The 27,540-nt window shown below is 40.9% G+C and overlaps 1 protein-coding gene across 12 annotated transcripts in view; it reads right to left on the bottom strand.

Annotated features, from left to right (window-relative positions):
- Positions 1–26,292: 26,292 nt before the first annotated feature.
- HMBOX1 (homeobox containing 1) overlaps positions 26,293–27,540 on the bottom strand; it is a 242,499-nt gene continuing 241,251 nt past the window's right edge. For all 12 annotated transcript variants that reach the window (XM_072634822.1, XM_072634826.1, XM_072634830.1 and 9 more), the window contains one exon: positions 26,293–26,667. In XM_072634822.1, coding sequence (XP_072490923.1) covers positions 26,530–26,667 — 138 coding nt within the window. In that variant the 3' untranslated portion in view covers positions 26,293–26,529. The remainder of the gene's footprint in view (positions 26,668–27,540) is intronic.

Raw genomic sequence — 27,540 nt, 5'->3', positions numbered from 1 at the left:
CATTTTCTCTTTTGTCCAGTAGGGCCAAATAACTTTCTATACCCCTTTACCTGTATTTCTTATTTCCTAGTAGCAAGAACAGTACTCAACAGTTGTTCCTAAAACTTTGAGTTCCAGCTTCTCTTCCTCCCTCCCTCCCCACCCATTCCCTTTGGAAGGCAAGTAATTCAATATAGGCCATATCTGTGTAGTTTTGCAAATGACTTCCATAATAGTCGTGTTGTATAAGACTAACTATATTTCCCTTCATCCTATCCTGCCCCCCATTGCTTCTATTCTCTCTTTTGATCCTGTCCCTCCCCATGAGTGTTGACCTCAAATTGCTCCCTCCTCCCCATGCCCTCCCTTCCATCATCCCCCCCACCCTGTTTATCCCCTTCTCTCCCACTTTCCTGTTTTGTAAGATAGGTTTTCATACTGAAATGAGTGTGCATTTTATTCCTTCCTTTAGTGGAATTTGATGAGAGTAAACTTCATGTTTTTCTATCACCTCCCCTCTTTTTCCCTCCACTAAAAAGTCTTTTGCTTGCCTCTTTTATGAGAGATAATTTGCCCCATTCCATTTCTCCCTTTTTCCTCCCAATATATTTCTCTCTCACCGTTTAATTTCACTTTTTAAAGATATGATCCCATCCTATTCAATTCACTCTGTGCTGTCTGTCTGTGTGTGTGTGTGTGTAATCCCACCCACTACCCAGATACTGAAAAGTTTCAAGAGTTACAAATATTGTCTTTCCATATAGGAATGTAAACAGTTCAACTTTAGTAAGTCTCTTATGACTTCTCTTTGCTGTTTACCTTTTCATGCTTCTCTTCATTCTTGTGTCTGAAAGTCAAATTTTCTTTTCAGCTCTGGTCTTTTCATCAAAAATGCTTGAAAGTCCTCTATTTCATTGAAAGACTATTTTTTCCCCTGAAGTATTATACTCAGTTTTGCTGGGTAGGTGATTCTTGGTTTTAGTCCTAGTTTCTTTGACTTCTGGAATATCCTATTCTACGCCCTTCAATCCCTTAATGTAGACGCTGCTGGATCTTGTGTTATCCTGATTGTATTTCCACAATACTTGAATTGTTTCTTTCTAGCTGCTTGTAATATTTTCTCCTTGACCTGGGAACTCTGGAATTTGGCCACAATGTTCCTAAGAGTTTCTCTTTTTGGATCTCTTTCAGGCGGTGATCGGTGGATTCCTTGAATACTTATTTTGCCCTCTGATTCTAAAATCTCAGGGCAGTTTTCCTTGATAATTCCATGAAAGATGATGTCTAGGCTCTTTTTTGGATCATGTCTTTCAGGTAGTCCCATAATTTTTAAATTGTCTCTCCTGGCTCTATTTTCCAGGTCAGTTGTTTTTCCAATGAGATATTTCACATTATCTTCCATTTTTCCATTCTTTTGGTTTTGTTTTGTGATTTCTTGGTTTCTCATAAAGTCATTGCCTCCATCTGTTCCATTCTAATTTTGAAAGAACTATTTTCTTCAGTGAGCTTTTGAACCCCCTTTTCCATTTGGCTAATTCTGCTTTTGAAAGCATTCTTCTCCTCACTGGCTTTTTGAACCTCTTTTGCCAGTTGAGTTAGCCTATTTTTCAAGGTGTTATTTTCTTCAGCATTTTTTGGGGTCTCCTTTAGCAGGGTGTGGACTTGCTTTTTCATGCTTTTCTTTCATCTCTCTCATTTCTCTTCCCAGTTTTTCCTCCACCTCTCTAACTTGATTTTCAAAATCCTTTTTGAGCTCTTCCATGGCCTGAGCCCATTGGGTGGGCTGGGATACAGAAGCCTTGACTTCTGTGTCTTTCCCTGATGGTAAGCATTGTTCTTCCTCATCAGAAAGGAAGGGAGGAAATACCTGTTCACCAAGAAAGTAACCTTCTATAGTCTTATTTTTTTCCCTTTTCTGGGCATTTTCCCAGCCAGTGACTTGACTTCTGAGTATTCTCTTCACACCCACTTTGCCTCCAGATCCGCCCAGCCAGTGCTTGGGGTCTGAGATTCAAATGCTGCTTCCCAGCCTCAGGGCTTTGGGCGGGGGCAGGGCTGCTATTCAGTGTGAGATTAAGTTCAGGTGCTCAGGTGGGGGCAGGGCTGCCTCACTGGGCTCAGTTCCCTCAGGGGGTTTATGCAGAGACCTTCAACAATGTATCCTGAGCTCCTGCCTGCTTGGGGAGCCCAGGTCTGCTGCTGCCTCCACTGCTGCCTCCCGAGGGGGCCTGAGTTATGGGGGGACCCCACTCTCCTCTCGCCAAGCTGAGAAGACCCTCTCACCAACCTTTGGTGCCCGTGGGTGGAGGGACCTGCGTGGCCGCTGGAGATTGCGGCTGCTGGAGATTCTGTCCCTGAAGCCTGCTTGGATCCACTCCTCTTGGTGCTGCGTGGCCAAGGCAGGGCTGGGCTCGGCTCCAGGTCTGGGGTGAGATGGACCTTTTGCAAGAGGTTTTCAGGGCTCTCTGGAACAGAAATCTCGTCTGCTCTGTTGTTCTGTGGCTTCTGCTGCTCCAGAATTTGTTGGGAGTTCTTCTTTACAGATATTTTATGGGCTGTGGGTTCAGAGCTAGCGTATGTATGTCTTTCTACTCCGCCATCTTGGCTCTGCCCCCCACAATTCTTAAATGTGTTTTTAAATGCATGTTTAGAGAATATATTTTTGATTAGTTTATTATTTTTATTTTTCAAAGCAGTATTTTTAATTAATTTCACTCTTTTACTACCCCATTGTGCAAAAAAAAAAAAACCCAAACCCCTCTCCCCCCTGATAAATCCCTTAAGGATCCTTCTACATAGTCCAGCAGAATAAATCTCCATATTAACTATGCATGTGCAAACATGTATGTGTCTTTTCTTCATTTTAAAACCATGTTTCTTGGGAGAGTGACCCATTTCACCTTCTTTCATTTGGATTCTTGATTTATCATTACATTTGTCATCATTCTGAGGTCTTTGAAAGTTGTTTTTCTCTGCAGTGTTATTGTATAAATGGTTCTCTTCCTTCTGCAGTAGTTTATAAAGGTCTTTGCCATTTCCTTTGAACCTCCATTTCTTGATGGCACAATGATAGTGCATTCCTTTCATATTCTAGTTTGTTTATCCATTCTTCAAAAAAAGGAGATATCCATTTAGTTACCAATTTTGGGCAACTATGAGAAGAACTTCTATAGATCCCTTTCCTCTTTCATTTCTTAAGGGTATAGGCCTAGCAGGGCTATAGATGCACCAGTGTTGTATGCACAGTTTGATACTTTCTGGGCATATTTCCAAATCACCATCTAGAATGGCTGGAACAACTCCCACCTCCCCCAGTAGTGCAATAGTTCACCTGTTTCCCACAGCTCCTCCAACATTTGTGAGATGGAGACTAAAAGACAATCTAGTTTGCATGTCTCTAGTTATTAGTGATTTGAAGTATTTTTCCATGGGATTGTTAATAGTTTGGGTTTCTTCCTTTGAAACTGTTGTTTTGTATCCTTTGATCATTTATTGAGGACTGTGTTCAGTGAACATCTAGGGGGGAAAATGGTGGTCATAGCTTCATCAAGAGCTGGCTATTCCAGAGTTGGTTTCATTTAACAATAATTGGTAGCATTTGAGATTAAGAAAGGACTTCACATTCTTCATTAGATCCTTAAAAAAAACCCTGAGAGTTTGGTGCTATTATTCTCTGCACTTAAACTGAGGCTGATAGAGGCTGTGACTTGTCCAAGGCTTAAACAATTGTTAAACAAATGTTGCTTAAACAATTGAACTTATTTCTTCTTAACTTCCAATTCCAACTTAATGGTGTTTAGTTTCGGACAGGTTAATTAGACTGCTAGGTCAGGGGAATAGTGTGAAAGCTGTTTACATAGACTTCAGCAAAACCAAACCCAAAGGGCAGTCACTAACAATTTGGTGTCAACTTAAAATGAAATTCCCAGTATAGTGCTTCTGGGATCTGTCCTTGGTCCTGGGATGTTTAACTTATATTTTATAACAATGATTTGACTGAAGGTAATAGCTCTCCATTTCTCTGACTTTTGAGTGTCTGCACTCCTCTACATTCTTAAAATTTGAACCCACCCCTATGCCCCTCAGCCAAAGAGCTTTCACTTATGTAGCTTATATCTATCGAAATTTACCATATTGGAAATGAAGACATTGTCATATTCTTATGAAAATAGTTTTGACCTTACAGACTCTGAAAGAGTCTTGAGGACTCCAGGGGTCCCCAGACCACCTTTTGAGATCCACTGATACAAATCAATTAATCAGCATTCAAAGATCACAGATTTAGAGCTGAAGGTGATTTCAGACACCATCTAGATCAATGCCCTCATTTTAGAGTGAAGGAAACAAGTCTAAGAGAGGCAGACTCACCCAAAGTCACAGTGTCTATGCCAAGTGCTGTGCTAGGTACTAGAAATAACCAAAAAATGAGATAGTTTCTACCCTTAGGAAGCTTACATTCTATTTGAGGAGACATTTGTGTATGTTTATGCACATGTGTGCAGATATTTATACATACATACACACATTTTATATGCAAAAAAAAAATACAAAGTAGTTTGTGGAGTTTGAGGCAGGGCAGGACTAGTACAAATGTACCCATCAAATTGCCAGATAATACAAATTAAATAGCACCAATGGACATGCTCCAAAAATATCCTTTTAGACTGGAAGTATGGACCAAATCTAATAAAAATGAAACTTAATAGAGCAAAATGCAAATTCCAACACAAATCAATTTATCATGGAAAAGATGGAGGCAGTTTATCTGTTAAAAAAAAAAATCTGGATGCTGTAGCAGACTAAGCTCAGCATAAGGTCAATGTTTTGTCACCTGAGGTGAGCCAGACCTTCCAGTGGTTAGGTCAGAGCTCATTATGACAAAGAACCAACTAAAATAGTTTGGGGTTCTTAGGGTGAAGTTAACCAGGGAGCCTCCAGATTGGAGATGACACTGCTCCCACATCACACACTACACATGCCAACAGTTGCCGTGAGGGGAGAGGGAACTATTTACCCAGCTGTTACCTTCATTGAACCCAATTATCCTTCCCTTTGTTCAACCTCAAATCAGATCATGTTCCACTTGTGTGGGCAAACTTTTGTCTTGGGCAGACTGACAGGGAAGTGGGCCTGATTTTGTGAGTGATATGACATCTAGATGAAGAGTTAGGAGACCTGCATTGCCATTCCAGATCTGCTCCCTGGTGACTGTGGACAAGTCATATTACCTCCTGGGCCCTCACCCGTCCTTTATAAAATATGGGAGTTAGGCGATATGTTACCTAAAAAGCCCTTTTCAAAACTTTGTCTCTGAAGTGGTAAGAGTTTTGAGTGTGATGTTTCTTCTTTGGAATAGTGTGTATGATGTAGCATGTATAGTCCCCAAGAAGTCTTCTAAAGAGTTCTCATGAATGAATGAATGTATTTATAAAGCATTAACTCTGTGCAGAGCACTTTTGCTGAGTCCTGAGAGTACAAAGAGAAAAGCAAGATAGATGTTCTAATAAGAGAAAATGTTCTTTAGGAGGTTTCAGCTGTGAGACAAAAAAATCCCCATGACCCTCAGGTCCTTTGCATCAACAAAGCAGATTGTAAATGCATCTTTTTTAAAAACAACATCCATGTATGATGTTGAACTCCTGTACAGTGCCAAGGACTTTTGTGGGGGGAACCCTTTGCTGTGTTTCCAGTATCTGTGGCTGGAGGTAGGATGGGGCTTGTAGCATCTCTAAAGGGAGTTGCCAGGTAGCATCCCAAATGTTGCTAGCCTGGACAATGGCTCTATGGGCAAGGGCTAGGCTGAGAGCAAGGTTGGTGGTCTGGTGATGACAGTGGCACTGTTCTTGGAGTTCTCGGGTTTTACTTGTCCGGTTGGTCAGGTGATGGTGGATACTTTCTCTGAAAGTGTAGCTCCCCTTGATGATGGCTGCAGGTCCCAAACTGGAAATAGAACCAGTGGAAGATGTATATTAGGGTGTGATGCTGAGTACAGCATCCTATCTCCTGTCAGTATTATGGAAATGGTGTCCCCATCAAGAGGAACAATTACAATGACTGAGCAGAAATATATGTAAAGGTCTGTACAGAATCCAAAGTGTGTGTAACTAGACCTGAACATTAAGTGGAGGCCAAGTCCTAGCTGACGCTCCTCTTGCCCATTCCCACCAAGCATGGTTTCCACTAGGGCGGCAGCTCTAGCCTCCTCAGTCATTGTCTCTGTTGGGTATGGGGCCATCTTGCCTTCTGGTTGCCATGCTTCATCGCCTTTGGGCAGAGTGCCTGACACACAGTAGGTGCTGAATAAATGTTATTGATGATTATTGTTTACTCTGTCCCATACTCCTGGCCTTCCCCACATAACTATCTCTCCTACCCCCACCTCGGTCCAGAATGCCAATTAGCAAATCATATAATTCCCTGCTGAACGAAAGAAAGCAATGGTGCATTGCATAAAGCTCTAGGAATAAGGAAGGTCTGAGCTCAAGTGTGATCTCAGACACTGAGTGACCCTGGACAAGGCACTTAATCTCTTGGTTTCCTCAACTGTAAAATGAGGATAATAACAGCACCTACCTTTCAGGGTTGTGAGACTCCAATCAGGTAGTATCTGTCACATGTTTAGCCCAGTGCCTGGCACATGGTGTGTGAAATATAAATACTTATTCCTTTCCTTTCTCTTTCCCCTTCACAGGATTAATAAACAAGTATTTATTAAGCACCTATGATTTTCTAGGCACCCGGCTCTAGAGTTATAAGTACAAAGAATGAAACAGTCAATCCCTACCAACAAGGAGCGTACATTTTGATGGGAAAGACAAGTACATATAAAATATGGAGAGCATAAATGTATAAAGTGAATAAATACAAATATATGCAAAATATTAAAGATCTAAAAGTCAGAAGGGTCTTGAAAAGCCATATAGTTCAGAACTGACAATGAATGCCTTCTCTACAGTATCACTGACAAATAGGCCATCCAGTCTCTAGTGAAAGATTATGGGCACCCCACTGCTTCTCAAATTTGTCAATTCCTGCCCCCTTTGTTTGGAAGGAGGAAGGCAAGGCCATCGAGGTTAAGTGACTTGCCCAAGGTCACACAGCTAGTAAGTGACAAGTGTCTGAGGCCAGATTTGAGCTCAGGTCCTCCTCACTCCAGGGTCAGTATTCTCTGTGCCACCAAACTGCCCCATCAATTTTCCCTTTGAATAGCTTTAGTTAGAAGTATTGCCTTACAACAAGCCTCCATGCTTCTAGCTTTGTCCTCTGCCACCAAGTAGAAGTTGTCTAATTCCTCTAACACAGGACAGCCTTTCACACACTTCAGGAATGTGGTAATTCCCTCCATCTCCCCAAGACTTCCCTTCCCCGGGCTAAACTCTCCTAGCTCCTTTAACAGATGCTTGTATGACCCACACTCCGAACCGACTCCCCATCTTGGTCTTCTTTGGGAAGCTGTTACTTGTCTTTGTCCATCTAACATGTCACACCCAGAACTGAGCTCCACGCTCCCTATCTGCTCTGAGATACGTAGATGTATCATCAACCTTGTTCCAGATGGTCTGTCTTTCCCAGTGTCACCTAAGGTAGAATTAGCTTTTTGAGTGGCCACAGATCACTATTGTGTTACAATGAGTTTGCAGCCCATCCATCACTTTGGTCCCTATCAAAGGCAGTCTTGCAGCCACCCCGTCCCCTCCTTCATTTACTCATAGTTCTTTTTATTTTTTACTCAAGTATAAAACTTTACATTTGTCTCTATTAAATTAAAATCAAAGTTATAGAATCAGATACTTCAAGATGAAGATGCTAGTGGCTATCTAATCCAATCTCATTTAAAGATTAGGAAGCAGATACCCAGGGAAGGTGACGTATCACATGGCCAGTAAGTGGCCAAGCCATGATTTGAACCAGGCCCCCTTCCCACCACAGCACACTACCCTACTGAGCTCTTTCTCAGTCTTGGCTGTCATCGATTTCATCATCCCTCCCTCCAAGGCATCACCTGCAAATTTACTAAGCAGGCCTTTTATGGTTTTATCCAAGGTACTGACTGAAAAACCTGAGGCATACCATTAAGAGACCTCCCTCTGAGTCAACATCATAAAAGAGGGTCCTCCACTTTCTAGGTCACACAGACATATAATAAGGGCCTCTGAAAATGATAAATGATTATTTGGACTTTTTTTATTGTTGTATTAGCTTACATCAATTAAGGACTTCATGTCAGTATCATAAATAAAAAATAATAAGGGTGCGTAATCTGGTGCAGATGAAGGTGGTATAAATTGATTTGTCATTAATTGTAATAACAGCTCACATATTTTAGAGCGGTTTATGGCTTACAAAGTGCTTTACACGTATACATAAATGTGATGTAATGGTGCTCTTCAAAAAGTCATATTCTGGGGGACTGTGGGGGAATTAGCATTAGTGATGCCAAATTAAAAAAAAAAGGTTAATTAAGCATTTAAAAAAAAATGTGCCCAAGAGAAAAGAAATTCAGAAGGAAGTACAGATGAGCAGGGCAGTTTTGAAAGTATATACTTTTTTAAAAAGCAAAAGGTATGAGATGGGGATTCAGTTTCTCAGCAAATTCTCTATTTGTGTTGGCAAAATCCTCTTTTTTGGTGTTTAACCAGAATAAATTTTTTTAAAAAAAATTATGTTCTAAGAACAGTAAACAAAATGCATCTTCTCCTTTAAAAGGTTGATATATTTTGACATAAGGGGAATAAGGAGAGGAGAACCTTGCAGCATACGGGGATAAGAGACTTGGATTCTAAATGCTGTCCTGGTTAGCAATACTCCCATTTGCCACATTTAAATGGAACCTAAGTGGGAGAAAATTTGTGATATGGTGGAAAACACTGGAAGACTTGGTGTCCAGCTCCCAACTCCACAAATCTCACCTCTGTGACCTTGGACAAGTCATTTTTGATTCTGAGTCTCAGTTTCCTCATCTCTTTAATGGGGTGCTTTGGGCCAGCAGACATCTAAGATCATCCCTAAGACATCTACAGTGTAGATGGGACCAGACACACCCATTCACGAAATAGTTCTAGTTGGTGAGCTTTGTTCCTCACCAGTGGTGAATGCTGACCTTTGACTAATGCAAAATACATTTGTCAATTTAGAGCTGCAGCTGCTCTCAGGTCTGACTAGAGGTGGCCATCAGTCAGAGCACATCTTTACAGGGTCTTGTTTATATTCATAAGTGCATAAGAGCTGTTCTCTGAGATACGCTCTGCCAAGCCATGACAGAAGCTTGGCAGCCAGGAGCTGCCCTGCTCAGAATGGAGAAGGCATCTGAATGTGGAATTGATCCATCTCCCTGGTATAAAACTGCCTTTTCAGACTGCTGCTCCCTTGCAACTCAATGAGTTTTGTCCAGGCAGGCTAAGGGTATAGCTTTTCTCCTGCCTCCTAAACCCAGCAACAGGGTGGTAGCTGCCACCCACTATTCCCTTTTCTCTTCTGAGAATGGAACAAGAAACAAAATTCTGGGTACCTAACCCAGGGTTAAACTCCTGGTCCTTGGTCCAGTCTCTTTAGCCCTGAGTATGGTGGTGGCACTCAGAGCTCTCCAAAGTAGGGGGAAAAAGAGGGAAGACTTTGTACCCCCCCTCCCATTCCCCAGGTTTTCATGGAGACAGGGATGGTGGGCTTATCCTTCAACAAAGAATCACAGCTTTATATGGCTTTCCTGTTTCTGCACTGCCTCATGTGGCATTGAGCAGCAGCACTCAATAGGATGTTAATCATTACCCTAAACTCAAAGTTGTTCATAGAGGTCAAATGGCCAGGGCTCAGCCAATCTGGACTTTGTTATTTCCCTGAGCTGAGCCATGATGTCAGGAGGCTGGTGCTGTGCTGCTAAGGAATTGGTGGTGAGGATGAGTCTGTTCCAAAAATGGGGGAAAGCAGGTACTGGCCAATATCAGCTGCAAGGGGCATGTTTAGGATCTTAAAAAACCATGATTTTACCTGGTTGGTTAACCTCTCATCAATGGAGATTGCATATCCTCTGCAATGTGGTAGGTGGGCTTTGGGAGTTGTGGCTGAAAATTTTATCACCTGGTGCTGAGCTTTTCCTAACCTAGTTGGATTAGTCCTTAAGACAACACAGACTTTGTCATCTGACCCTTAATGAAAAATCTTTCCGAGTAGGGCCTGCAAGAGCTTGGCTTCACCTACCATAGCCTTTGAGAATTCAAGGCTACATGCACATCCCAGTGAGGAGACCAAGCAGACTTTTACTAAAAGATCACATTTACCTGGTGCTTCAGATATGTGAGCTGATTTGATACTCATGACCACCCAAGTAGATGAGTCAGCTCTCTCCCCCACTGAACAAAGAAGTTCAAAACCTTGGCCCTCTGCAACACGGTAGGGCCTGAACTTGCATCTCTTGATTAATTCCACTCTCCTTTTCACCTCACCCCAGATACTTTCTGTATTCATTTCTAAAATAAGGACAGCACAAATGGACTAGAAGTCTGAAGAACTGAGATCTTATATGAGCTGTGACTACACATTTAATTTCTGTGCCTCACTTTTCCCAAATTCTAGGGCTTATTTCAACAGCCAAATTCTAGGTTCACCTAATGTAATATTCCTCCTAATGTCTCAACTCAGCAGCTGGTGGGAACCTCTGATGTATAAACTTTCCTGTCTTACTCAGTTACTTGGTCAGTTTACCTACAGATTTCCCTCGGCACTCAGAAATTCCCTAACTGCCTCCCCTGCCCCCCACCCTGTTCTTTTCCATTGTCTATATGTAACTGTAAGCCAAATTCTTGGTAGCAATGTTCTAGCTGACCCCCAAACAGTCCAAGCTACTTTACTGGCGCACTTTACAATAAGCTGGGCCCTGGTGAGGGGATTTCACACCTTTCTACTAGGTGATCATACACATTTGCTTCCTTGTGCGCTTGGGATATGGTGCTCCTTGGTACCATGACCTTGGAGTGAATGGTGTGCAGGCTGAGCAAATGGTCTTGCTCAGGTGGAGAACAAAGCCTTTAGTACTTACCTAGTAAAGTGAAACATCAGAATTCCTTCTCAGGTTATCCCCAAAATATCAACCAATCCCTCATTTTTGGATCTCTCCCCCCACATTTATATTTGCTTGCTGGGCTGTGAAGTAGGCAGAGACTTTTTTTTTTAGCTGGAGGGTAAAAGTGGCTGCCAGCATAAGGCAAGGCTCACGCCACCTGGAAAAGATGGCGGGTCCATCTCTCCTTTTGTGAATGAAAGGCAATTGAAGATAATCATAACTGATGAGTCCCCCTCAGTTACATAGTATCTTTATAGTACACAAAGTGTTTTCCTCAAAAAAAACCCAACAACGCAGAAAACAATAAACCAGACCCCTGAAGTTGGCAGTGCAAGTATTATTATACTCATTTTATAGATAAGGAAACAGGCTCAGAAAAGGGAAGGTTGATTTGTCCACAATCAGACAGCTAGTAGGTGATAGAGCTGGAACCTGAATTCAAATCTTTGGACTCCCCAGTCCTTATTAACTTGCTTCTCAGGCCCTGAGGTTGAAGTTAAAGGAATAGATTGATTGGGCATGCATGGGAAGGACCCTGACTTAAGCACTCCCTCACCCCTCCAGAGCCCACTTTGGTTTGAGAGCCAGGTAGTGAAAGGGTAGGATATTCTCAGTCAAGCAGGTATAGTCTCTGAATGCACTTGGTCCCCTTTAGCAGAACGATACCTTCACAAGAAAACAAAAATCACAGTGACTGCTACTCAGAGAGGAAGACTGGTTTGCCCTCTTGTCTTCTGTAGATCCACACATCCCAAAGAAATTCTGGCCAGGGTCTTCATTCAGTTATATGTTTTATTCTCTAATAGGTACAATACTAAAATAAACACAAATTAAAAAAAAGTTTTATTAAAACAAAACTGTACAAAAAAGCAGTATATACTACATTTTAATTACAGAACAGTCTACTGTCCAAAAGGCACTAATCCAGAATAGGAGATACAATGATACAGGACTCATTGGAACTATTTTAATCAATACGATAGAGCACTTGTTTCCTTGTCCATTCACATCTAGAAACAAGGGCTTTTGCTACAGTCATTACACATTGTTATAAATATGAGTCCTACAGGTGAAGGTGCAGTATCACTCTCCCTAGAGCAGATTAACACTTACAGGGGTCACTGGGGAGTTTTTTGGTGTAGATGGAATTGAGGAGAGGGGTTAGACTCACCCTCTTCTCTAGGGTAGGGGGTCTCCAGACCTGGTGTGGCAGGATACTCTCATGCTTCCTCAGGAAGGCTGTATTAGGCCTCTGGGGAAATCTGGCTTTGCTCTGAACCTGGATTCTTGGTTTTTTCTGGCAGTCCTTCCCACCCTTTCAACCACTTCATCTCTTTTAGTGTGGGAAACTTTCGGTGCTTTTCTGTACTCCCTGGAATTCAAGAGGTTTGTAGCACATTTCTTTAGGATGACAAACATCACCCACTCAGCCTGAGTAGTCTTTTTGGTATCCAGACAGGAAAAGGAAGTGAAACTTTCAAAAGAAAACTGTGGTTGTTTGGTCACCAAGCTGAGAGCCTGGTTACCTTCTTTTGATGGTTGAACTTCTGTTGCCAAACCATGAGGTGCTGTCCCTCCAGTCTGGTGATAGCCTATCTCCTGGGCTTGGTGGGTCCACAGGACGATGCAGGTTGCAAAGGCTCTTGACAATGACCCTTTTGCTCTCTTGGGGTTTGTATGGTGGATTCCTGCTTCAGAGGCATTTTGTGACAGTGCTAATTCTAGGTCAGGGCTGTCCCTAGCCAATCACCACAAAGCAGCTGGACTAGTAGTTGGGCCCTCAATCCAGTTCTGTAACCAAGAGTTAGACACTGGCAACTTCTGTTCAACAAATGGACCTTCCAGGAACTGAGTTTGGTCAAAGGGTACCACTGACTTCTTGGCTTTTTGTGACCTCAGTAACTCTCTAAACCCCAAGTTTCATTCTGTAAAGGCCTCTGGCCCTAAGGAGGAGAGATACTGCAGCTTTCAAAACAGTGTCATACACATAGAAGACGAAGACAGGCATCTGGATGTTAACAAAAATAAGTAACAAAGAAATATGATTAAACCAAATCTCTTCTCACATCATCCTATACTACATCCTCCTTCTGCTTAGCAGAAAATTGTACGTACACAAAAATACAAATACACAATTTTGTAGAACAGTCTGATTTTAATATATTTATATATATTTATATTTATATGAGTGGCAGGTTAGTTCATTATATAGAGCTTTTTGCACTTTTGGCTCATATGCAACAAGGCTTATAAATTCAGCTTTAGCTTTCATTCAGGTTTTATAGCTTTTGAACAATTGTTTTCACATTTAAAGCAGCATCCAATTTGCAATAGGAGTTTGTGGTGGTTACAGGAAAGATCAGGTCAAGAGGTTATTTAAGGGAAAGGAGGAGTTATCAGGGTAGGGAAGATATACATTCCAGTGTGTGTGGTAATGTAAAAAGGATTGTATGTGTGGACTAGAGCATACCATGTTGACCCCTTGAGGTAGACTGAACACCTTACAGCAGACTCAGACACAGGTGTGATTTGCCCTCAGGGACACATGGTGTACAAGACATGGAGAACAAAGACTAGGAGACTCCCAAATGGAAACACAAAGACATAAAACACACAGATGGCCAAGGCAGGGGGCAGGGGAGAATTCTTTCCCCCCTCAACCCATGTGGCAATGACTCGACACAGGTCATCCTAGTCCAATGACTGGTGAATGCAAAACACTTTCAGGCAATCGATCCTCAGTCATTGGGCCTATGGTGTCTCGTCCAGTTACCATCATCACATTGCTTTCCATTTCCTAACTTGCTGTGCCAGCTAGCTCCCACCCCTACCATGAGACCTTAAAACAAAGCCACGCATCGTTCTGCAACGGAAACGATTCCCCTCCCCTTTGCTCTTTATGGAGTGTCCAAGTCCAGTTAAGTGAATGGAAACTGGGATTCCTTTCCCTGTTCTAATTGCATTTCATTGTCATTTCTCCACCGTTCCCCACGTTCTTACTAACATTCATGTCTTGTCAATTACAACCAAGGTAATTGACAAGCACTCAGTAAAACCAGTAAAAAAAAAGCATCTGCAGACTGGCTGGTTTCTGGGTTCCAGGAAGGCCTTGTTTTTAGTACCACAATGCTATTTCTCCCATTTCATCTTTTCTTTAGTAGTATGCCAGGAGACCTGCCATCCAAAGCAGAAATTCCACCGGCAATGTTGCCTTTGCTTATTACCTGGATGGCACCCTATGTTTGTAGGTGATTGCACTGTGAGCAGACAGGCTAATTAATGAAGATTGGTGCCTGGACAATCATTGTTCCATTTTTTCGAAACTTTAGAGAACAAAGTGTCCAAGAGGTGTTTAGTTATGGGATTTGAATTGAGTGCAGTCACCAAAAAAACCTGTCACATTCACCATGTGAAAAAGGCCCCTTTGCTTAAATCAGATTTGAAACATCTTTTTAAAGACACCTTACACTCACCTTCTGAGGATGTGATTTGGATGTTAAGACCGTGCCAATGGCTGCGTTTTGAGCCACAGCGAACAAATGCCTGTGATCCACAGAATCTCGAAGCTGGAAGGAACCTCAGAGAGCATCCAGTCCAACCAGTACCTGCACAGGAATCCCCTCTGTAATATTCCCACCAAATGGCTATCTAGACTCAGCTCTGAGGACCTCCAGTGATGAGGAACTCACTACCTCCTGAGCTAGCCCACCCTACTTTTGGATAACTCCAGTTGTTAGCAAGTTTTTTCTCACATGGAGCCAAATTCTGACTCCCGTCTTCAAATCTAAGTAGAGAGGATGAGAAAAGGCAGTGAAGATTCTAGTTGCTAACAATCATAAATGAATGATGTCTAATAATCACAGTTATACGAATATTTATCCTCTTAGATCTGAGCTGCTCTGACTGCTGTCAGAGGACAGACTCCACTCTGCTCTGGAGATGGTGTGAACCTACCTGATCTGAGGGCTACTGGGATTTAAATGAGCAATACAAGACTCCTTACAATTCTTAATGACTCAAGACCATGACCACAAGAATGAAAGAAACAGCAAAACAATCAGAAACAAAGCCAGCATCAAGAAAGCAAAGGTTTTTCTCCTGCTGGCTTGACCTTGAAGTGGTTCTGCCTGCAGAACGCCGGTGACGCTGGGGGGAGGGGTGCTTTCCCTCCACCCGCCCCAGAGGGCTGTGCATGGGCCAGGGAAGGAAAAAGGGGAAGGGGGGAGGGAGAGGAGGGAATCAGGCCTGATTCTCTGGTGGGCTCCAGAGTTATGTCACTTGCTTAGGCACTTAAAAAAAAACCCAACAACAAATAAAAATATATCCTTTAAAGGTACTGAACACTGATCTTGGTCATGAACATGGAAGGGATAGAAAGCCCATGGGGAATGAGACAAGGCTATGGGCTCTTCCAGGGGAGACAACTATGATGTCCTTGGCATCTTTCAAGGAAGGCATATTTCCAACTTCAATGGCTTTCTTGTATCCCTAGGAAACCCAGAAGAGACAAATACTATGTTGACTCAGGTGCTAGGTCCAGAACTCTTCATATCTGATGATTCTCTGGGTCTTACATAGGGAGCTTACTTCTAGCCATAGTGGGAACCCCATTAAGAGTAGGATGGCTCAAAAGTGGAATTAGGGACAATCCTATTTGGAACATCAGAATGGGATAACACAGGGCATCACTATGAAAGCTGGCTGCTCAAAAAGAAGAGGTGCAATCCAGTAAAGCAAATATGGTTCTGAAGTAAAGTCATGAGAAAGTCCCCAAATTCTGAAAATACAACTCTCCTGAAAGACAGAAATTTGTTTTTGGTACACGGATGCGCATTATGGTAGCACAAAGAAGTAGTAGATGGGTTCACTGACACCAGCATACTGAAACCCAGCTTTCCTCATCAAATGATGCTACTTATTTGAATTAGTACAAAAAGCAGTATGCTGTCTCTCTGTTTCTCTTTCTTAAAGACACACACACACACACACACACACACACACGCACACAGACACACACACGTGGGCAAAAGTACTCCCCTGCCCCCACTAAATCTGGTACAAGAACAAAAAAGTTCAACATAATGTCAGTCAAACAGCTATTGTTTACATGAACAAAGCACTGGTGTTGTCTTGCTGTCTGGGTTAAACAGCATGAAAGAAAGAATAAGTTGGAAAAATGATCATCCCAAGTTTCTGCTGGGCTCTAGGCCCTCAAAGAAAAGTCGGACGTTTTAGTCATTCACGGAAGTGACAACGCCACTACAATTTATGTTTTGACCTGGATAGTGCTGATTGGGAATTGAAGGAGTTATAAAGTAAAGAATTAAACCTGGGTTAGGGCCGTGGGCCATCATTTCGATTCAATATCTTTTTATGGAATCCATATGTAACTTCTTGGTGAAGTTGTGCAAATGCAAGGAATGAGAGAATTTATTTCTCCTGAAATTCCCTGCCATTCTGTACAGTTCATGGACTGGCTCTATGTAGACAATGAAAGAGGATCTATTTTCATTCTTTGTGGTTTGGGTTTTTTAATGAGAAAACTGTCCAAATACCACCAATGGTAAAAATTATCTGTCAGTGTTGCTGGGCACCTCTGCCCCACCCCGTTCCTCTATTCAGCACTGTTCCAGTCAGGGACTATCCCCATACTGAAAACAATTGGTTGACATTTTCCATCAGTCAACACAAAAGATACTCAAAGGGCATTCAACTTCTTGGAATTCAAGAAAGGATGTAAGACTTAACTGATTTGGAGAGAAACACATTAAATGGATCACAAACTAGCTGTCTAAAAACTAAATGCTCATGTTTCTGAGAAAGGAGGAAATACATAAGGGAAAAGGGAGATGGGAAGAAATATTAATGTACCATCATAAAGTCAGAATTCAGAATTAAGACAGTGGACATTTAAGCACAATCTTTGAACCAGTATATCAAGCCCTCTATGACATCCCTGACAGATAATCCCATCAAGTCACACCTGAACATGTCAAATGACAGGTAGCTCACTGTTATCTGAAGCATCTCAATCTATTACTGAATGACTCTAACTGTTTAATAGTTGTTTTTTTATTATGTCAAACAAAAATTACTTCACTGTAACTGTAAAAGGGTATATGTAATACAAATAAAGGTTAACCAAGTTTAAGGAAATTTTTAGTGAGAAAGAAATAGTTCTACTTCTGTCACTAGCCTTAACTAGGAAGAACCAAGAATTGAAATTTTATGTTTTGGACTAAAAAACATTAGAGCATCAATTATTCTTCATGATCTTAGATTTTAGAAAAAAAGACCTCCTTGGGATGTACTGCCAGTTTCTGCCCTAATTCTGATGTCCTGGGGAGTAGGGAAAGGAGGAGCAACAGGAGTGTATTATAGACTTATATATCACTAACATGGCATGTGGAAAAGCTGAAGAACATTAAGACAGAGGAACAAAGGAACATATCTCCAGCTCAAGTCCTTTCCCATTTACTACGTTCCTTCAAGCACATCTTTAATTTTGATCGGTAGAGTATCAGATGATGTTGAAAGGTTTTTAACTGTAGCGCCAATTCTATTATCAGGGTTATTTCACAAATCATGGAACTATATTATTCCTTGATTCAGACTTCAGAAAACTTAATCTTTAGACATACTCTAAATTCCAATGGCAGTATTTAAATACTTGCTTATCTTTCCACATCTGGGAAAAACTAAAAAATAGAATGGCTTCTCTTAGTGATCATAAAACCATGCTGACCACAATCGCCAGAAAGAGATGAAGAATGATTCTGAGTACAAGTTTCTAGTGTTTCTTTGAAAAAAATAAAACAAAAGCCCCAAAGACTATATGTATGTCTCAAAACAGATGCTATGTAATGTGGAGCTCCATGTAAGAAGCCTCTATGGGAACCTACAGCTTGACCTACCCAAACCTCGTATCTGATTAGTGTTCTAAGAATATGGTTAGGTTGAACAAGCAAATGAGTAAGAGTCCATGGCGGTTTCCATACAATCTTACAGTAAATCTCAGTATATTCCCATAATTAGAATTTCATCCAGAGGTTTTTAGGCTAATTGAGGATTTTTCCTTACTTACAGAATAAGAAAGAAAAATTTAAGGGGAAGCAACACGACTCACCATACTTGAGGATCTTTTACTTTTCCCAGTGGCTCCCATAGTACTACTGGGTCATCAGAGCTAAAGTATACAACAAAGCTGTGTCTACTCAATGAAACCACAGGAATATATGAGAATCAACTAGTCACTTTCTAGGAAAAGATCTAATATAACCATTTAAGAAAATTAAACTGGGCCTTGAAGTACACAGAGGGCCCTTGAATTAGCCCCTCCCAGATACCTTCCTTCTCATCACTCAAACCCTCCCGAGGTAGAAGTTTATTCCTTCCAGCCTTGGAGTAAAGTCCAAAAGCAAAGATCCTTGAGAGGACAAAACTCTAAGGTTATGAGGCAACATTTCCATTTCAAAATGAGGAAAGGATTTAAAAGTAGGTTTTGAAGGAGAAGGTGAAGAAAACCTGAACACACTGGATAACTGAGACTGGCAGAGAAGGGTCTACTTCACTCTTTTGTCCACGGCTGCCTTGGTCTTTTTGGAGATTATTCCCCCCAGAAGGAGGTTTTTGGGTAGCTTCTGGCATCATCAAGGGGTACTAAACCTCTGTCAGATGAAGACAACCAGCAAAGCAACACTGAAAAGCATGGAGAAACCAATTATTTGGGAAAGGATACCTTACCAATAGCTTCAAAAGATACTCCTGTTTCACACTTTAATGAAAATTTGATGTCCTGCTAGGAGAATGGGGAGCTCAGAGTTTAGTCTGTAGCTTTCCTATCACAAGGCCATGGCCTCTGATCCTAATCAAGACCTAGCCAAATGAATAAATAAATAAATAAAAACTCAGCAAAAAGCATGGTAAGCACTGTGACCTTCAAAACTTGTGGTGCATTAATGCCAGATGATACTTTTAAGAAAAGAGAAGACGTATTCTGAAATAGAAAAAGAAAAAAAGACTGAATATTTTTTCTATAGGGAAAGGAGAAAAGAAAAGGGGAAAGAAAGGTAAAGAAATAATAGGGCAGGAAAACAGGGAAGATTCAAATATATAAGTTAAGGGTCTATGATTAGATATTACAAATTTATTCTTATATTAGAAAAGAGAAGCTATGGAAAGTCCATTTACGCTCCTTTTGTATGGTAACTAATAAAACGTGTTTTGATGTAACTTACACATTTATTTAAAATCTGTAGAGTGACTCTACATGACTGTTCTTATGTGTTGCTCATATCAGTTATGTCTCTTAAGTGAGACACATTTTATTTAATGTGTTAGTTCTTAATAAATAATTTCTGATGATGACAGCTATAAAATAGCTGATGATCTAGAAATTCTAAGACTTGGATTTTATCAAGGCAGAAACACTTTATGTCAAAACAAATATAAGGCCCCAGCAAAAAAGTAACTGGTCTGGTCTTATGAGTGGTTGGCTACCAGTGACTTATCCAAGGGGTCTGACTATGGATTCTGCCCAGTCAAAGCTATAATCAGTATTAATCAATTATCAGGTGAATAGAGTTGAAATAAGATGTGAATGACTTGCAAATAATCTAAGAGGTGAACGGGGGACTGTAAAGCAAAGACATTCATTTTGGCTGACAGAAAACTGAACTGAAATCTTTCTCTTTTAATCATGGAGGAAGAGGAATACCATGTCAATTATTTGAGTTGACCGAGTTGCTATTCCAAATGTTCCTGAGAACATTAGTGCTAAAACAGAAGCAGGGAATGAGAGATCTGCTATTCTCACTTCCATAAAGGACAGAAATCCTTTTAATTATGGCCATGCCAATCTACATCTTGCTAAAACAGCTAATTACATGTCAAAAGGACACCCAGTCATTCAGAACAATTATCATTATATTTTCATGTATTCATTCTACCCAACCAATTACCATGGTTACAGTTTAAAAAGATGCAGCCAATCCTTCATCTGATCACATGTCAATATGAATTGAAGAATAAATTATGGTATCATCCATCTACTTTTATTTTGAAAAAGGCAAGAAAATGAAAAATTAAATCAAGGGAGAGTATACCCCAAGATGTAAGAGCTGTGTTGGTGATGTGTACACACACACACACACACACACACACACACACACTCTCTCTCTCTCTGTCTCTGTCTCTCTCTCTCAAAGTAAGTAATTTTGCACTTCTGGTCAGCATGCTTGCACCCATTTCTATCATCTAAATGGCACCATGATCACCAGAAAACAGCTAGTAGGGCACTGGATTGGCCACCAGTTATCATTCAGATGGTTTTAGATAAATCAAAGAGCTTTGGTCATGAAAAAAATAGAGGTTTCCTCTCCCCAAATGCTTCTCAAGTTTTGTTGGAGAAAGAAGGATCCTTAAAAGAATAAATTGTATTTAATTTATCTTTTTAGGTGACAATTGTATGGTGTGGTGCAGAGAACAGAAGAGAAGAGACATACAGGGCTAGGGACACATAGCTCTATCCCAACTCTATTATGCCTAGTGCATATTTGGGTAAGAAACAATTAAAGAGTAAAACACTTGTGTGTGCATGTGTAGCCTCTCTTGAACTTTCCTATATTTGTAGAACAAAGGGAAAGAGTACAACCAGAATTACAGGAAGCTGATTTCTCAGATGATGACCTTCACACTTCACCTTCTTTATTCCTCCAAAAATGAATCAAGAGGTTAACACACTGAAAATGTACTTGCTGATTTCCCTTCAAGTCCTCCTAAGGCCTCTCTACTGTTCTAGTTACAAACTACATTTAAAAAAAACTAAGGAAATCCCTCTTCTGAAATGTTAGACATCCCTTATTGAGGTAAAGGATGAATAATGACAATCATATGCTTATGAAATATATGACATTACAGAAAAAAAAGGAAGGAACCCCTGGATGGACAAGGATGCTCCCTACCTGAAAGCAACTGTCAAATGGAGGGATTCTTGCCATTCATAGATGCCTCCTCTGGAAAACCTTCCATTCTCATTAGTGCACAATACCTTTAAATGGGATAAATCAGGCATTACTAGATACTGTAAATCAGACGATATAAAAACTGAGAGAGGGGTTTCGGATCATGCAGCTCAGTTTGCCAAATTATCTTTGGCTGACAACTGATCCCCAAATCCTGAGTAAACAATCTTGCAATTAAGGAGCACAAAAAGGAATGCTTTCCACGTGCAATTCCCACCCATGCCCCTGCTTTAAATGCAATAAACTACACAGTAGGAGCTGGTCAATGCATCAAACTTTTCATCCGGGAAAACCTGACAAACAAATCCGGCTCAGTAAAGCTATATATGGATTTGGCTGGTCTTACTTCAGCCCCAGTGAAGACAGTAGTCAAACGTTAACAATTACAAACAAAAATAACCCCAAATGACACCAAATCCACCACTGCTCTGGTGTGATATTTGGTTTACACACAGAGCCCAAGACATTTAACCAATGCACAACATACAAGATCAAGACCTGTCCATGACAGCTTTGCTACAGAGAGCAGAGCCAACAAGATAAAGTTATTGCCCAAGAGTTTGTGAGACTTGTTGCAAAAAGGTAAAGAGACAGAGACAGAGAGGAGAGAAAAGAAAGCTGCATGTGTCCTCTGGAGGGAATCTGGGCGTGGCAGTGTGTGAAGTGTGAAAGGCTCTTCTAGCCAAATGTGAGAAGGGAACTTGGAATTTGATGCTCATGTTTGTTCTGGGGAAAAGATCATTTGTGAAGAGAGGCATTTCTCTGCTCGGAGGCGAGGCCAAAAAGAGTTGGACAATACTGGATAATGAAATGTTAGGAGAGAGAATGATCAGACGGGAATGTCCCAGCACAGGCGTCTGTGCGGGAGGACAAAAGTGACAGAGGATAATATGAGTTCAGCTCTCTAATGTCTGCTTTACATGTAGTGCCTGCCAGGGTTCCTGTGATGGACTATGCTGAGGGAGCCGCTAAAACCTGTCAAAGACAAATGTCAAAATTTGGAAGCTGAAAATTTTGCTGAAATCTTTTGTTTTTCCTTCAAGGTGAAAATATATTAAGATACCGTGACACAACACAGGTGGATCGATGTTTGCTGACTGACTGTTTGATAGACTGCCTATCAATATTAATCTCTTGGTGCTGTTGAGATCAGATTTCTATATTTGAGCCTAATGAACACCTCCACTACCCCACACTGAAACACAGACCACTTGAAATTTAAAAAGAATCCTCATTCAAATTCTACAGCATCAGAAATGCCTGCTATTCCTGAGTGACTTATCACCAAGACACAAGGTACTTGAAATGAGGACCAAAAGATATCTCTAGGTTACCATGATTATTTTTTTAAGCCAATACATAAAACAGTTTTCAACCACAAGGAAGATAATGCTAAATTCAAATTCACAACGCTGAGTGAATTAAGCGCTGGACGCAAAGTCCAACACAATGAGTCAACTACTGTGAGACTGCCCTCACACTGAGGATTTCATATTTCACTCTAAGTAATAAACTGTATTGGACTACAGTGAAACAAGTTGAAAGGGAATCCTTTGCTGCTTGCCCTGGGTCCTTCTCCCTTCTTCTTGTCCCAGACACCAGAACATGGGATCACTTTCACTGTCACTATCCAGGGAGTACACTAGAGAGTGGCCTTTCACCTTCTGTAGTGCATCTATTTTGTGACATGAGGTAACTGTAGAAATTGTCCAGATCCTGTGGCTCAAATGGCATGCCTCTCCCCAACATATAACAAAGAAACCAAACAACTATTGAAAGTTTCTAGGATTGGAAGACTAAAACTTTCCTGGGTGGTTCTCCCTGGGATATAAGTAATACTGAAGTGAGCTAGGTTGTAGAAGTGTTTTTGAAATAAAAGCATGGGGTCTCAGATGTGTATATTTAGTATTGCTCCTTTGAGAGGTGGGTAGAAATTTAGTTAGGAAAGGTCTTTACAAGGTTGTCAGGGCATTGCCCAAAACAGGGAAAACTCACTCTTCTGTGGTGAGTCTAGGGTTCTTGTAAGAAGATCAGATAAACAAATGGTGGCAAGGGATTTTTGACTTCTTCCATTAGCAGAAAGGAGCAGAGAACTTGAGAACTTCCTCTAGGGACCTGAAGTACAGCATATGATTTGGAGAGAAAAGGCCAGTAGACCAGAAAATGAAGATAAGGTGGCTTCCCAAAGGGATGAAACAAACAGGCATTCTTAAAGCAATGTGATTGCTTCAACAACCCCCTTAAGAATAAAAAAGTTTGGGGTCTAAGCAAAGTTTCTGATGACTTTCAAAACCCTGGAGGTTGGGGGAGGGCAACCACCAAATCCATAATCCAGAGTATTAGAAGTCAAATCTAACTAAGAACTTCACTGGAGGAGTACAGTAGCTCGGATAAAAGAGCAGAATTCAAACTTATTGAAAACAGAGAATCTGGCTTAAGGATGAACCTAGATACAAAGGAAGTCATTCTTTAATTCAGATGGAATTACTACGAGTAGGTTGGCACTGTTAGTTCTTTTCAGTGTTTCTTTAGTTAACATCCCCTTCCTTTTTTCAATGAGGAGAGGCAGCATGGTGTAGTAACAAGAACATTGGTTTTGGAGTCAGGTGGTCTGGCTTCAGATCCTGGCTCCATTTTATACCTGTATGATCTTGGGCAAGTCACTTCTATCTCTCTGGGCATGCACATCCTCATGTAAAATCGGAGTTGATCTCAATAATTTCTAAGGTCCCCTTCTAGCTCCAAGTGTGTAAGAAGTCTATGACTGGAGTCTTCCTTTCCCTCTTCTGTAGCACTCTTCCTCAGGAGCATTAGAAGACCCTTGTTACTTATCTATCCTAAATGGAAACTTCTCCTCAATTCTAGCACGTTGCCAGAGGCACAGAATTGGTGTTGCACTTATGAGACATCATAAACTCCTCTTTATTCTCTGAAGGATGCTTTTTCCTTCTTTCTTTAAAACAATGCAACCTTTCTGATAAGCTATGGCAACCAGTGTATTTCTTTAGAAACTGCAGCTGTCTAAGCAGTTTGAATCTATTCCATGAAAAGAAAGAGGAAGAACAAACGATGGTACTGCCCCAACATAAAGAAGCTCTCAATTATCATAATCTCCTTACAATAAATCAGAGAGGTTGCTTGTCAGAGAGATAGTGTGTCTTCTCTGTCTTTTTCTCTCTGACTCAACTGGAGAATAAGCATACAAAAATTCTACCCAAAATAAAAAAGCTACAATTTGTTATATTTCTTCAGTGAAAAATAAAAAGAGGAGAAAACAAAAACTCTCCCTGAAAAAAGACTCACAAACTAAGAAAGAAAATTGGTGGTGGGATCAAATGATTTCATTCCTGAGCATAAGTCACGCTATTCAAATTTGCCTATTCAAGTAATATAAATCAAAAGGGGGAAATAGTTTTACTTTAGTTCTGTTGTCCACATCTGTGAAAAGCACATATATTTTCCCCTGAAATAGAGCTCTTCAAAATCATGGATAGATGTGAACTTCATGTCTTCTGAAAGTGCTGACTCCTACTCACACTTAGTTAGCAAGACTGGCAGATGAAGAGATGATTTGATTAGTTGGATCTTAACGGGAATACTGGCTAAAAACTTGATGATGCTCAAGAAATTCCATTCAAAGGAAAAAGAAAAGGAGAACACAAGGAAGTTCAGTCTCTCTAGCAATGGTTTGAAGTTCAAGACATCTGTATGGGAAGGGGGAGGGAGAGCAGAGAAAAGAGGAAGAGAAGAAATGGCACCTTCATTCCCTATTAGAAAGAGTTCATGTGAAGAACAAAAGACATAGAAGCCCTGCTTAATAGCTAAGCTCTCATTCCCAATTAAACAAGGTTTTGTTGTACATGGAGAGAAAAGATGGGACAAGGCAGGAAACATACAGCACTTGTGCCTACTGCAGACACATCCTCTGCTGTTTCCTCTTACCAGCTATGACACGATGTCATTTAATCGGGATGCCAGGAGATCATTTTCAGACAATGCCAGCAGATGTAATTTTCTTCGATGCATGGATAGTTCATCACTTTACTATTAGATGACAAGGTGATTGCAGGGTGACTCTATAATGCAAGTTCACTGTTTGGTATTTGGAATTCTCAAAACGAAAAAAGGATTTATCAAATATAAATATCTTTAAAAAGTAACAAAAGTGCTACATATGTGATCAAGGAAAAAAATTCCATTAGTTACTGCTGCTTAAAGTAGATTAAACTTTACAAATATGACCACATCCATTATCAATATGGCTTCCAATTATTAATGAAATTGCCTGTGGCAGTATAACTTTCTCATACCTTCACAAGGACAGAGTAAAGAAGAACACCAAAGCAGTCACATCCCATTATATCTCCTACAATGTGAGTGGTAAATGATCCCCTGCCTTTTTCCTGCTCATATTTAAGTGCGTATTTGCATTTATGATACCCCATATAATTGTTGTAGTAAAGTCCTCTATCAAATATTCTTACTTTGTAGACTGCGGGCAAGAGTTACAAAGACAAAGTTATAAGCCCATTTACTTGTGACCTTAAACCCATCCTTGAGAGCTTCTGTTTTTAATTTTTTTCTTTTTGGTGGCAAGGGAAAGGTAATGCAAGTTTGATGGTGACTCCTGGATCTTTTCCGGTCAGGCACCAGTAGCTGCGCCCATAATGTATAGTGGTTCTAAGAAGTAAACTTAGCCTCCATCAGACATTCAGCTCATTTTCCCCAATGCTCTCAGGCTGGGCTTTTAACATGGTCCCAAAGGCAGAAGGCAGTATTTTATCCACTAAGTCACACAGCTTGTGATAGGAGAGGATGTCTGTGTTGGGCATGTTAACATCAACCAAAATCTGCGAATATACTTTCCCATTGACATTCTTAGCACAGCACCCAGAGAAGTGTAATCTAGCCACAGTGTGACTATAATGAGGCACGGCTTATTGCAGCTGGAAATCCATTATTCTCACACGAAGGTGGGGATTGGAGTGTTCTTTTTACCCTTTGCGGTGTCTGTCACTCCTGTGCCACACTACCTCAGCTTGCATCCTTTCAGTCTTAGAGAAGGAAAGAAGGGTAGACTAGTGTGACATGATATCTAAGGTTATCCGAGATTTTACATGTAGTCTAGTATTTGAAAATCAAGGCCTATCTAAAATACCTGGAAGCACTTTCTTGGAATGCTAAGACAGAACAGAGCAGCAAGATTTTCGAGCCACAGGGGCTGGGAGAGGGAAGTTTGGTTGGTTGATTGATTGGTTATTATTTACTGGGAATTAATACTGAGAGAGTATATGCAAAGGCTGAGGGCACCATGCCATCTTCACAGAACAAGACCCTAACAGCTAACTGACATACAAGAAACTGCAAAGTTATACTGTAAGAACACATATTAAGGACCGAGGAAAGTCTGCTAAGGTGCTACGTCTAAAACTAAGTTAACTTCTTGTGTTTGACCCTCCCTCTATCAGTCAGTCAGTCATCATCCAGGGCCTCTGTCTTGATCTCACTGGCTCCTTGCCGGGCCAGGGCCAATATGGTATGGTTGACTGCTGCCATTTCCACAGCCAATGAGATGGGGTCTTGGTGGTCACTATGGCTAGTGCTGTCATCCTGTAGAGACAGAACGAAAAGGAAAACAAGGTTAACGTCCTGATGATATTTCAGATCTCTAAAGGCATGCAAGGAAGGGCAAGCAGATGAACATTCAAGGTCAGAAATGAAAGTGTTGGGGGAGAGGGAGGAGGTGTCTCATGATAGGATGAAAATGAACTGTATATAAGTAGACACTGAATGGATAGAGGCACAGTCGCCATCTTGTGCTTTTGACAAAGAATAAGCATCTGTTCTGTTAGTGGAGATTGTATGCAGGCTGCTAGAAGTTTTCTTAGTGGTCATGAATATAAGTTGTAAAGGCTAGCATGAAACCACCAAGGTGTACCTATGTTTTAGGCCACTAGTATCCTAGGAGCTGCAAGGTGTGACTTATAGAGTCTGCATAGGAATGTCAGATACTGTTTGAGAATTCTTCTAGGGTTGCATAGCATTTCCTACTAAAGTGCTTAAGTAATCTTAGCAAGACTGAAGCCTGCAGTGTTACAAGCTAAATATCTACCTGTCCACTGATGAACATATGTTTTTACACACAGACAAAGGGAAAACTTAATCACTGACTGTGACAGGACCAAAGCCCGGGATGGGTGCACATGGAACTTTCCTGTCCCCACTCAGCTGTCTAATAAGAGTGTCCACTATCTCACTTTAAGTGGTGTCTATTTCTCCTGGTTGAGCTCAACATGCACAAAAAATAAAACTCTGAATGGAAATGGGCATTATGGGGCTTAGTGCTACAGATACTGAACAAACATTTCATCCTATATTATATCTTGGAGAAATTCATGCCAAAAGATTTGAATAAAGGGTCAATATCTCAGGAAATAACAAATGGGAAGTGTAAAATAGCCATTGGCAGGTGTGAGTCTAGAA

This window comes from Notamacropus eugenii, chromosome 1 (genome assembly GCF_028372415.1).
Source record: "Notamacropus eugenii isolate mMacEug1 chromosome 1, mMacEug1.pri_v2, whole genome shotgun sequence".
NCBI classification, from domain to species: domain Eukaryota; kingdom Metazoa; phylum Chordata; class Mammalia; order Diprotodontia; family Macropodidae; genus Notamacropus; species Notamacropus eugenii.
The sequence above is the reverse complement of the archived record's forward strand: the minus strand, read 5'-3'. Positions and strand labels throughout refer to the sequence as shown.